This window comes from Vitis vinifera, chromosome 14, assembly GCF_030704535.1.
Source record: "Vitis vinifera cultivar Pinot Noir 40024 chromosome 14, ASM3070453v1".
NCBI classification, from domain to species: Eukaryota; Viridiplantae; Streptophyta; class Magnoliopsida; order Vitales; family Vitaceae; genus Vitis; species Vitis vinifera.
The window spans coordinates 157,502-171,011 of record NC_081818.1 but is presented as its reverse complement, the minus strand read 5'-3'; the positions used below and the strand labels follow the sequence as shown (position 1 = coordinate 171,011).

At 35.8% G+C, this 13,510-nt stretch overlaps 2 protein-coding genes across 4 annotated transcripts; one reads left to right on the top strand and one right to left on the bottom strand.

The window, feature by feature from the left end:
- Window positions 1-790: 790 nt before the first annotated feature.
- LOC100245918 (VAMP-like protein YKT61) lies at window positions 791-5,517 on the top strand. 3 transcript variants are annotated; one of them, XM_002278518.4, is made up of 6 exons: window positions 791-1,416; window positions 1,491-1,588; window positions 2,256-2,360; window positions 2,500-2,565; window positions 4,036-4,122; window positions 5,215-5,517. In XM_002278518.4, the coding sequence occupies exons 1-6, from the start codon at window positions 1,224-1,226 to the stop codon at window positions 5,263-5,265; spliced, it is 600 nt and encodes a 199-aa protein (XP_002278554.1). In that variant the 5' UTR covers window positions 791-1,223; the 3' UTR covers window positions 5,266-5,517. The 3 variants fall into 3 exon arrangements, with proteins under 3 accessions (XP_002278554.1, XP_010659784.2, XP_019080918.1); XM_019225373.2 differs by having other exon boundaries at window positions 950-1,416; window positions 4,036-4,126; XM_010661482.3 differs by lacking the exons at window positions 4,036-4,122; window positions 5,215-5,517 and having other exon boundaries at window positions 938-1,416; window positions 2,500-4,029.
- A 2,049-nt stretch (window positions 5,518-7,566) lies between these two features.
- LOC100855194 (uncharacterized) lies at window positions 7,567-8,969 on the bottom strand. The gene has a single exon (XM_003633573.4). The coding sequence runs from the start codon at window positions 8,665-8,667 to the stop codon at window positions 8,203-8,205; it is 465 nt and encodes a 154-aa protein (XP_003633621.1). The 5' UTR covers window positions 8,668-8,969; the 3' UTR covers window positions 7,567-8,202.
- Window positions 8,970-13,510: the final 4,541 nt, after the last annotated feature.

Genomic DNA, 13,510 nt, shown 5'->3' with positions numbered 1-13,510 from the left:
TATAATGAAGTTCTATGTATTTTTGAGCTAGAAGTTTTCCTTATTGTCTCCTTATTGTAAACATTATTTTTCACAAGTTCATAAACAATGCATCGTTCAAAAAATAGTTACTAATAGTAATAATAAAAGTTTCTTAATTGTTTGGTAGTTAACATAACAATAAGGAAACTTGTATCTCATCATCCATCACCATTTTCATAGCATCTAATTGATTTATCATATTCTTTAAGAAACATTCAAGTGATCTGCCATTGGAATTTCTTCATTTTTAGCTTCATCATGTATGTTCACTAACTTCTTTAGTAAAAAGATTTTGTTCCCAACAATTTTTGTTCAAGTATCAACTCCAACTTTTTTTATAGAACATAGACACTTGTTTCATTTCACACATGATGGTGTGAGATTGTACTAATATAATACCTAAAATAGGCAATTGCTTTTTTCCTCATCTTTTTCCATGAGATATCCTAGGCTCTAGTTTCTTCACACTTGAGAGTATTTGTTTAATAGCCCAAAATGTGGGCTTAAGAAACTTTGATGGGCAGAAACCATATAGGCCTAGCCCAAAAATATGGGGATTGATTAGTTTCAGCCTCATGATATGCAACTTTGGTTGAAGAGTAACTGACGCCCTCAAATTCTAAGTTTTCACTTCAGTTGTTGGATTAATTGATTATTCTAATTCATATGCCTTCCTCGTGTCTTTATTATATAAATGCTATAAAAAAATTTGTGATATTATTAATTGAGATTCTGACATATGCTGCAAATGGGATGATGTCTTGTTCTCGGTATGCAGAAAGCAAGGAAATTATGGCAGCAGACTAGTCCACATGACATGATTTGTTAAGCAAATGAATATGATATACACACATATAACGTGTCTTTGTGATTTGGATTGGTTTCTGGAATTGGGAAAGCAGATTAGAATTAGGCCCCGCTGTGCCAATCTCGCGGCCCTCGCCCACTCCACTTGTCCTAGATTCCGTCTTCCTTTAATTCTTCTGCTTACCAACTGTCTTGTCTCTCAACAGATGTAGTCCTCCCATGTTGATGGCCCAATGGCTCATGACTGGGAATCAATTCTAATTCTGGTCCTGCTGCTCCAGCATTAGTTTTATTCTCTACTTTTGTAGGATTATTAAAGTAAAATGGAAGGCAAAGGGGCAGGGGAAGGCGCGTAGACAAATCATAAACAAAGTGAAACTGAAGGGGGGAGAGGGATGAAGATAACGGCTCTTCTGGTAATGAAATGGCAAGGCGATTCCATTGATCCTGTGATCCTGGCCAACGCATGCGACGTGAGCCAATTCGGCTATTTCCAGAGGAGTGGTGCCAAGGAATTCATTGTGTTCGTGGGACGAACCGTGGCCAAACGAACCCCACCTGCCCAGCGCCAATCTGTCCAGCATCAAGGTTGCACCTTCATTTTTTTAGCTTTCCATGCTTCTCTTTCTTTTTTGACATAATTCTTATTTTGTTTGTTTTAGAATACAAGGTTCATTCTTACAACAGAAATGGCCTCTGCGCTTTGGGCTTTATGGATGACAACTACCCAGTGCGAAGTGCCTTTTCTCTTCTCAACAAGGTATCATATGTTAAAACCTCCAAATTCTCTCTGCACTCTATTTACTGTTTGCTCGGTGTACTTCAAACTCCAAAACATTGCAGCATCTTTATCAGTTTCTGGCTATTATGTACCGAGTCCTTTGGTTCTACAAAATTGTCTTCTAATGGTATAAAATGGGTTGCATTAGATTGTCAGTCATCCCAAACCCAGCCTTTTACACCATAATTCAGCCGATGACCTCTAATAATTGGAGATTAACCCAGATCAAATTCACTTCACTTAGCATAATATTGGCAACCCCGGGTGGGAAAAATCAAGTTTTGAATCATGCTGCTTGGTTTGATTAGGCTAGGTCTGCATTTTTAGATTCCTTCATATGGCAAATTGATAATAAAACAAACAAAAAGTTGATCCTTTCATGTGAAACTTTAAAAGCACCAACTCAGAGTACTGCAAATTTTGAATTTTTTACCACTTGAAGAATAACTTTAAAATCAGCAACAGAAACATACTAAAAAGTATCTGAATAGTCTTTTTTTGGAGGGCTTAAATAAAGGATGTTGACATTTTTTCGTTGAGAAAAGGACCACTTTCTTTTCTAGGAATTTGCTGAAATCTAGAAATTGTTAGTATAGATTGATGACTAAACTTAGTCTAACAGAAACAAAGCAACATTTTTTGGCAGGTATTAGAAGAGTATCAGAAGAATTTTGGGGATTCTTGGAGGAATGCTCAGGCAGATGTCACTCAACCATGGCCTTATCTAAATGAAGCTCTAACCAAATTTCAGGTACTTTTCTGTCTTGTTAAGAAATTTTTATTCAGTTTCTTCTGTTGCTTTCTTTAAAATATTCTACTGGGTGTCGATAAGATTTTAAGCTTCAATATCTTGGCTAAATATGATCTGTTTGCACAAATTTCTTCTTCAGGACCCTGCAGAGGCTGATAAGTTGCTGAAAATTCAGAGGGATTTGGATGAGACCAAAATTATCCTTGTGAGTGCTGAAATTGTGCAAGATTTTACTTGTAATGCATTCTGCGGCCTCCCCATTACTCTTCTAGTATTCCCTTGTGCTTTTGCCCCCTACTTTGATTTTCTCCAAGATAAGTTTTTATCCTTCTTCCAATTCATATATTCCTTGGCCTGTTCAGTACTTAGAAAGAAAAAAAAATTGTCTTTGTGGTCAATAAAGAAGTTATGTGACTGGGTCTGTATGACTATACCATTAAAATGAATCTATACTTGCTGAATTTATGTTGGATACTGCATGCTAATTTTTGTAACACTTCTGATTGGACTAAAAACAACACTTCATATAGCTTAAATTTAAAATGTCCATTTGATTAATCTGGCTGCGGGTAAAGATTCATAAATCAGAAGAAGCTAATTCTGATTTTTAAGTTAATTATGCCCAGGAATTTGTTTTCAACTCTGGTTGTTGCTATATCTGTCAGTGACTCCCTATTTTAGTGGATTCATATAAATGCATTACCCAAAATCTTTGCATTACCAGTGCCTAACATTAATGTAAGAGATGACAAACTAGACATAGAAAATATACAAACAAATACAAAAAAAGGAATGTACTAATTGATTAAAAAATTAGTACATTTATATTCATGGGAGATTGAACAGCACCGTAAGTTAGGGCGTCCTGTGTAGGACACTTTCATCTGTATTAGTTCCCAGCAACCATGTCAGTTTCCAGTACTTTAAATTCCTTTATGTTACATATATGATAAACATATGTTTATGCATATATCAAGTGAACCTAGCAGTTGAACCAGTGAACATCTCCCTTACTCACCTGTGTCCTTTCCTGGTTTGATAACCATAAAACATGGGAATAGAACTGGGAAGGAAACATATAGATTTGTTTTTGCTTCTTCCACATGGATTTGCTTTTTCATCTGCCATATAGAGTTTCTTGGTTCAATTTGTATGCAACGTCACATATTTACTTCTGGCAATGAACTCTCCATCTTTGAAACCGTGTAAATTCAATTTTCCCCTTTTAGACAATTTAGCAGCACCAACCAATCAAATACGGCTGGACCTGTTAATAACAGTTTTAAAATATCCTTTGTGTCATTCATGATTGTTTCCCACCCTTGATTTTTCTGGCCATATTTTGTGGGGCATATTGCTTAGCTGTGCAGTAGACCGATAATTCATGTAAATTCTGCAAATCTATGTAGATAAAAATGATGGGAGGAAAAATCTAAAAGGTTTGCCTTCATTTTGGATCATCTTCCAAAAGTGGAAGATGCTTGGTAGTTCAACTGACAAAATGTATTACAATGTGGGTGCAAGTTCCTGATGAGATTGAACACCTCCTTCATTTGCTTGCATATAAATTTAGAAGGGATCAATGTTTAAAAAGTACTTGTTTTGATCAGGAATATCAGTTGCAGAATTGAAATGTTCTGCTGACTTTTTCTGTTTTCTTATCTTACTGATACAGCACATGACCATTGATAGTGTTCTGGCCCGAGGGGAGAAATTAGACAGTTTGGTGGAAAAGAGTTCTGATCTGAGCATGGCCTCCCAGGCATGTAAAGCTTACTTACCATGCATCTGCAAGTCTACATTTGGGCATGAAACACTTAGAAATCTAGACATGCATCAGTAGATTTCCATTTTCCCATAACTTAAAATGTATGAAATAACATAAACAAATAGCAATAAATTTGAAATTATTTTTTATTGGAGAAAGTTATGTAAAAATCAATTAATTTTTTTAAAGTAGCTTCATAGACTCTACTTAAGACATTGCACTGTTATATCATATGGAATTTTATTTGTTGTTGTTCATGTATACAAACTCATGGCTACGTTTTTTTCACTCAAGACATTACATACTTATCATGTATGCTTTTCATTTATTCTGTTCATATTTTAGATGATGCATCATTGTGTTTGCAAAATTTCATTTAAATTTTCTATGATTAGTATTAATATCCATCATTTTCTTAAGACCAGAATCGATATCAAGACTACTTGTTTCTGAGCCTTTGCTACCCTTGTCAGTATTGAGATTAAGACCTTGTTTGTACTATCTATGGCCATGTAGATACTAATATAGGAGCCCATTTTTTAGTTTTGGGGAACTTGATGTCTTATCCTCTTAGATCTCCCACACACAAAAATGATTTACATACAAAATAAAATTATCAATTGTTTGTAAAGAAGTGAATAAGACAATGAGAGTTTTGATATTGATGGATAATGTGTCCAGTTTACTTTGAAATGCAGGGTAAAAAAATGATGTCAAGTGAGTTTGTATAAACTCATGAAATATCACGACTCTTTGTTTGGAATGTTTTACTGTCCAAATGGCAAAAGTTGATTGCTAATATGGCAAGTGTGTGTTGGGGGTGGAGCTAGGGGAGGGAAGAGGTCATACTAACTAGGTGCACCCTGGGCCTCTGTGCCACGTTAACCTGACTAACTGAATTGTTCTCTGGTAACTGAGTGTGTGCCTTGGTACTCTTGGAAGAATATAGCATACATTGTGAATCCTTTTCTACTGTTCTTGTGATGCCCAGGCACACACTAGCACAGAAGTACTTATCTGTTGACATAGGTATAGAATTTGAACTTCTCTGCTGTCAGACTGACCTGATAGTGGCGCTGGAAGCAGATGTTCTACAGGCAGGCAAGGAAAACCAACCAGTGCTGCACCATATTATAGGTCTCCAGGAGGAGGATGAGAGCAAAGGTTTGGCAGTTCATGGAGGAAATTTTCTTGGCAAAAGCTATTGACTTTGCCTTCATGATGTAATGATAACAGGTGATATTTATGGTGGTTGTAATGTCTACACATCATGTGAAATGGAATCGTGTCTCTGATCACATACATACCGTTTGTCAAATATCTCACTTTCATGAAGGAGAGTATGATCCTAGGCTCCTAGCTAATATATCTATGTAGCTGCTTCCCTCTTGTTTCTGGGTCTGCTTCTCTTGCCTCTGTTTTTTGCTTGTGCAATTCTTTTCCAAGTTTTTTATTTGACATAGTGCATGAATGCTGACAGTTTGGTAGTATGTTCAGTTTGTACGTTTAAACAAGCAACTGATTTGTTCCTTTTCTTAAACCTCTTTAAGATCTCCAGCTTCATACATCAGCATTAGATGTTTGGTCCAGAAGCAGCAGAGATGTCAGAATTTCTGGCGGTTCCACCCCTTTCATTGGGTTGGCAACTTCATGTCTTTGAAAATCATTTTGAGACCTGTTCAAATATTCATCAAGTGGCTGCACCTATTTGATTAGGGTGAGGAACTTGAGACTAGCCAATTCAATGAACTCTCCTGGTTGAAAATGGTGTGGTTATGTTTTCATCTCAACATCTTAGTAGCTGTTGTGATGGAAACAAAAGAAAAAAAAATCATATATCTGCATCTTCCCCGTCATTCTTGGAAGCACACACAACACAAAGATCACAATCCCTTCGGTTATTGACAATGCAGCAACAAGTGATCAGTATCTGAATAAAAGCTTCCTCCATATGCATGATTTGGAGTTCGTAAGTTCTGCCCACATTCTGTTTGGATGGAATGTTTCTTTTCTTGTGCTTTGCCACATGCCAAAGAGTTTGATCCCCGCTTCACCTCATATGACTTTGACTCCTTCGATGTCCCTTGTGCAGGTAAAAAGGTATAATCAATTAATCATAGATCCAGAGTTATGCGGTAAAGTATAATTCAAGATCCAGCAGCCATTTCTTCTCATCAGTTGTCAGTGTTTAAAGATCACCCACCTCATAAGAAGCATATACTAACTAGGTCTTCTGGCAATTGCAAACATGTGAACGCGATTGTTACAGTAAGAGCAAAGAATAAATCCCCATTTTTCCTGAACTCAATTCCACATGGTTTAAGAAACAAGGAAACATAAATTAAGAATAAGTTCCACAGCTGAGTTCTATGTGTTCAAAGAAGCTAGGAACTAGTACGTCTAAACTATTCCAAGGAAAGAGTCGAAACCACAACAATCTATATAACAGTTTGAAGTCACTTGAAGAGTAAAAAGAGTAGCTTATCAAAGCTAGCCTGTCGCCTATGATTGTTACACTTTACTCAAAGGAACAGAGATCCTTAACGGATAAATCTGGGAAGGAAAGATGACCATACCACATCTGCCTGATTCGAAGATTGAAACTCTTTTTAACTCCAGAAGGTTATATAGGTGACACTTCTGAACAAATCAAGCAAAAATAGGACATAGAGTTAAAAGTCACATATGAAGCAAAGAAGACCTTTGCGACTGTACAAACGAATTGAAAATGATGACAAAACATTTTTGTTTAACTCAGAAAATGCCACTGGAGGATGGTGATGCAATGGAAAATATTAAACTAAGAGTCTGTTGGCAATAATTCCAGGCAGCAATTTTAGGAATCTTTTTTAAGTGTTTTTGACAAAAACTTAGATCTTTGACGAAATTTTAAAAACATTTTTAAAAATCTGAAAAAACACTTGCAGTTTTTTTTTAAGAAACACCTTGACACGTATTTCTCCTAAAAATACTTCTACTAGAAAAAACATTTCTACTAAAAATACTTTGACACTCCAAATTAAAAGCAAAACCTCTTAATAGAGATTTTTGCATCATAGGCACCGAGAATTCCAATCAAGCCCTCCAGGCCCTCATTGCTATCTGTCCCTTTATCCCTGGTAATCACGACAAAGGAAGAACGGCTTTCTATTATTATCACCTCAATTTAAGTAGTCAGTCACCATGGGGCCAGCTTCTCCAAAACCCACCGTCAGCTGAAGACCATCCTGGATATGTTCAAGGTAAAAGGAACCTTATTACCCCAGTCAAGAGACCCACTCACCCAGAGGAAGAGGATGTGAAGACATATTTCTATAACAAAAATTATTTACTCCAACACCTTCATTTAGAGATTGAAAATCCTTCACGGATTGCTGTCACGAGTGTTTGAGATGTACTGACTTGTTAAGAATAGCAAGAAAAAAAGGCAACGAGAAATGAACAAAATCTTGAATTCGTTTCGGAATCCAAAAAATTTAACTTTACAATCTTCACAGAATGAATTTGGTAATATAAAGAACATGGGAGGGGAAAAACTCCACAAATTGAACAATTTTCAACACCAGATCCACTGCTGCAGGGAATCAAGGAACTCTTAATTGTCTTTGTCAAAACTTGCCAATGAAACTAATGTGTGTATTTGCACATGATCTCCCATCCAATGCAAGAATGAAATCTATCTTTCCCCAACTGTTCTTGGTATTTTTAACTTCAATTAGAATCCATGCTCCAGAAAAAGTACATTGGATAAAACTGAGGGGGCAATGGCTTTAAGTATGCTAATACTTTAATTGGCTTTAGGCAATATTTTTCTTTCTCGAAAGGAATCCCTCAAAAGTGTAGTCTCTGGGAACTAGCCTCTCACATTGAACAATTATTAATGCCAGAGTGCCCAAAAACATTGCATTCATATCCCTTGCACTCAGAGAAAAATCAAAGCTTTATGTTCAGAAACCCCATGATTTGAAAAGTCCTTCAAGCAATCAAGAATCGTCTCAAGGATAAGGATGGCAATAGCAGCAGCAGCAACAACAACACAACAACAGAAACAGAGAGAGAGGGGGGATGGATGTATCAGTCTGCAAATGAGGGAATATCTATATGGGGATTGCATTCCTTGGAATAGAAATCGTTCTTCTCAATCAGAACTTTCAAATGCTCATAAGTAAATGCTGGGTTGTTGGGGTCGCTTGTCTGAGAATTAGCAGGTGATTCCATAGTCTGTGGCTGCTTGAAACAAAGGAAACAACCCACAAAACCCTCCCTCTTACCTGAAAAACTTGCAGAAGAAGAACTCGATCTGGACCTTTTTCTCCCAGAATAAACCAGCTGTTTCTTGGCTTTTCTGAATGGAAATAAAACCACCTGTTTCGCCTTTACGAGATTCCTTCCGCACCCATATTCTCTCCGCTTCTTCCCATCATCCCTGCTCCTAACACCCTCATCATCCTCATCGCCATCGTCGCCATCGCCACTGCCACCACCGCCGCCGCCGCCCCCACCGCGAAAGTTGGATCTCTCCTTACCAGACTTGGACATATCTATTAATTGTAAACAAAATTTATTCACAGATACACGAAAGGAGGAGGATAGGGAGACGAAGGATTTGATTTAGGTTTTGGGTTTGGGATTTTGGATTTTGGATTTACCATGCAAAACTGAGATTTGGCATTGAATTCAACTCTGATCGACAGATGCAGCAACAGTCGGGCCTTCGGCCAGAGTTGTCGGACCAGACGGGTTACTTTTCAGTGCGCTCTTGGCTATTATTGTTCTTTATATTTATTAAATTTAGGGAGAAGGCTGGGGAAGCGGATAGATTTGATAATTCCTACGAATGCCTCATATTTTGCCAATTTACCCTAAATTTCCCAAGTCTATTTATCAAATTTTTATTAGTCTAATTTATCTTGAATTTTTTAGATCCGTTTACCAATTGAGAAGTAGTATTTTTTCTCCGACACTTAAATCAATTTATTTCACAATATTACAACCAAAAATTTTTTTTACAACAAATACAAAATAAACAAATAAAAATTATAATTAATTGAGATATATTTTATGTAATAAAGAATAATATTTATTATATATTAGACATATTAGGGATATACCAAAAAAACCCACAATTATCCAATTTCATAAGAAATTTGAAATTTTGAAAATTTTACTTTATCTTAATGTATTGTAATATTATTATATTTGTATTGTAATTGTAGTATATTTTTATATAAAAAATTTAATTTTATAAATTTTTTTTATACAGCATTGAATTACCATCAATAACTTCATATATTAAAATTATAATAAATTAAAAATACTATTTCAGTAAAAAACCGAATTCAATATTTTGTCATTTTAATATATTGTAACATATTGAAATGTTAATGTTTTTTTATTGTAACTATATTACATTTGTATTGTACTTGTACTTTATAACTAAAGTAATGGTTCTTTTACATAATCTTTCAACTACTAGACATTCAACACATTATACCAAAATAATACTTATACAAAATTCATAATAAAAGACAAAGTCTCGTACAAAAGGGATTTCAGTTTTCAATGAAAATCAAAATATGTTCATAAATATACAAACAAAATGATTCCAAACAAGCATGAAACAACTGATTTTTTTTTTCTTTTGTCATGTCAAACAAGTCTCATCAACAAAACTAAAGTGTAAACCTTTTTAATGGAAATCAATAATAATCATATCAAGTAACCCACCCGAAAAATAAATTAAAAATAAAAACACATCTTCAATATGACCAAAATAATACAAAAAAATTAAATAACATTTTACAAAAAAAAAAATGTAATTTCTTTCTCAAAACCCCATTCAATATTTCAAATCTAATATTTTAGATCTACATTTATTAAAATTATTAACATTTCATTCATTCAATTTGATTTTTAAATTATTTATTTATTTATTTTCATAAACTGACTTGTTTTTATTTTTTTTAATGGATTTCTTGCTAAATTCACATAAAAAAACAAGTTTTGTAAAGGTGATTTTAGATCATGACCTGAAGTGTTAAAGTTTTTTCCTTTTTTCTTCTTCAATATCGACAAGGTGTAGTTGGATTAAAGAAGATTTTTTTTCTTTTTTTTTGCTGTAGCTTTTCACTTATTAAAGGTACTCTTGAAATTTAAACAAAATAAATTTTTTTTGAAGAATTATCATAATTTGACCGTACTCTTCAAAAAAAATTATCAAATTTACGAATCTTTCTCCATAATATGTTTTTCCAACCTAGCCTAAAGGGTAATTTTCCCTTAATTTTATTTCAAGTTACTTCGTCTGCGTATCATTGTATCCGACACGCGTTGTGCACCCATGGTTCCACTTCCAAGCACACCCCTCCACACATCCTAAGCTTTCAAAACCCCACGTGAATTTGATTTGGACCTTTGCGGTTAAGAATGGTTCCACCTTGATCTGTCGAGACAACCACTAAAATCGAGCATATTGTTTTGATGAGGCAGAGCTATGCAGAAAACTGGTCTCATCACTTTAATGTATGCCTAAATCAACACAGACAATCTTCAAAGCAAATTTCATCTGTCGCATCACTTAATGTATGCCTAAATCAACACGCAATCTTCAAAGCAAATTTCTTGCAAGAGCACAGACTTGGTATGTGTACCACCAATTATTTTATTATTTTATTACTTTATTATGTGTGTAATTCATTTCTTATTATTTTATATTTGAGTTTTTTATTTTGTATGTTAGTTTAATTGTTTTATATCTTGTTATAATATTCAAAATTTTAAACTTCTTCTTCCCATGTCTTTTGCAGCAACCAGTCAGATGGATAATGAGGGATCTTTATGTCTTAATGATGTTGAGGGAATAACATTTTTATATGTGAAAAAGAACAATGACTCTTCCCCTGGCAGAGCCTCAGCAAACCACAACCCCGGGAACGTATCTTCTACTCAAGTGAAGTTTTATTGGTGAGTGGCAGCCACACGTTAATTGACGGGGAAAAGGCCATCTTGCTCTTCAAGTTTGTTGTTTTGTAATATACATATAGAATCATAGATAAGTAACTCAAAAGACTAATGGGATTCCCTATGCACGAATCATATCAAATATAGAGCTGTATTTGACTGGAAGCTCGTATTCCTGCTACTGTATTTTCAAGGGAGTTTATTTTTTGATCTCCTTTCTCTCTTTGGTTAAAGCAAACATTTACGCTCAAAATAGATAGCTGCCAACGAGTAATCACGTGTCAATCGGGATCGGACAGCCTAACATGACTGACCCAGCATTCTTCCACGATTGTAAGCAGTTTGTGCCTGCACTGGGACCATCCTATTTTTGAGAGAGTGAATGAAACTTGCCCATATTGCCACTTGTTGATGCAAGGCTCAATGCCTATATTTCAGATTGTTAGCAGTTTGCAAATGCTACCTGGTTTTGGAAGTTCCTCAAGCACCAGAATGGGAATTGGAAACTGGAGACATGGGAAACATGGTCCAAAATCTATATGGAAATTGAGGACTGGAAAAACAATTTACAACCAAATGGAAACCTGTCAGAAAACATGACTAGGAACAATGACAAAACCAATTCAAAGCCTTAAAAATGTGAGGGGAATCTAATAGGGAAGGCTTGGTTTACATTAAAAGAAACATCTTAGACTCGACTACTAATCCCTTGTTGACTCATTCCTTCAACACGCGTTCCAGATTTTGATTCATGGCACAAGCAATGCCCTTCGATCCGAGGGTAATCAGTTCTGCATATAAGTTTGACTGCATTAGCCCAGTTCCCTTTCTAGTCCTGCTCGCCAAACACTCAAGAGCTACACTAAAGTTTCCAAGAAGGAAACTCTGTGAGCTTGCCCAAATTATCAAATTTCAAGGAGACAAGTATGTTAATAATTAGGCCTTCATGATACTTCGTTAGCCATAGCCCACATCATAAATGAGAGATACTGGCATTTCAGTTGAGGGTGCCTTTTTTCTTTTTAATTGAATGGGGAACCATACATGTGGTCCTCTAGTTCCCTACACCCTTCAAAGTGTTGATTGTTCTGACGACTGAATTACAGCTTCCATGGTTGGAAGAATATGTTCCTCATATTATGTTAAAAAAATACAGGGTGGTTTCAGGGGAAAGAGTAAAGCCAGTGAAGGAAACCGAATAAGTTTATTTATCTTTCCATTCTAAACAAATGATTTCGCTAAAAACAACATTATTTTCTATAAAGAGAGATGTCACTCTTTCTACATTTAACAGAGGAATGAGAAAGAACTGGAAGTCCCCACTGAGAAGAGAAGATGATCGTGGGGCATATACCATCCACCATCATTCGATTCACAATATCAGTGTAGATCCGCACAACCCTTCTTGGAAATAAAACTACAGAAAATCCCTTCAATATTAATTTTCTTGACCTTGATAGCCGAAGGCCCTTTAGCCTTCCATTCATTTTCTTCACCCAACTCCTTCTAGGCCTTGCCGCCTTCACATCATCAGTGGTTAGCCTCTCATAGCGACTTCTCAAGCGTCCCTCTGCAAGCTCTTGGAAACCCATCTGCAGCATCGAGGAGTGAGTCAAGAACAGAAACCGAAAAAAATGCTGAGTTTGAAGTATTTTTAGTGACTAAACCGAACTCTATGTATACAATATATAGAGAGAGAAGCAAAGCTATGTTAAGAGGAGATAATGAATGTAAAAAGGCAAATGGCGAATCTGATTCTATTTAGTACTTCGAATTGCATAATAGTCAAAGAAAGAGACGACCATTGCCTACTTTATTCCTCAAAACACATGCTTAACATCATATTTTAACGCAATATACTCTGCACTGGGGAAGAGAGAGAGGGAGATGTTGCCTTCTAGCTCTCCTTTCAACACATGGCTAACATCATGCATATTAGCGAACTCAGTAATTGCTTTCGCTCTCCATTTCTCTCTCTCACACACAATTCCATTTTTGTGACAGTGTGATTAGTAAATGATGAGAGGAATAATGGAGGCATGTGCAATGATTGATGTCCATGTTAAGACACAAATGAAGGCAATGATTTGACGAGGCAAAAGAATTTATGTGGTTGTAATCTTTCATCAAAGGCAGATCCACTGGTTTCTTATTTTATTGGACAGGGTTTTGTAGTTTCTAATCAGGTCAAGCCTTTGAATCACTGGACCAATTTGTCCTGAGTAGCTAATAATTGTTCAGTCGAGGCACACACGGCTGTGCCTTGACTAGTTAATCACCATTGATGGGCCCTGTCTACAAGTTTCTCTGATGCCAAACATCGTTCTGATCAGAGTCAGATGCCAACCTGTCATTAGTGCTTCAAGATATTCGCCTTATGAAGGAAAACCCAATGGAATAGTAAGTGATCATGTGATTGATT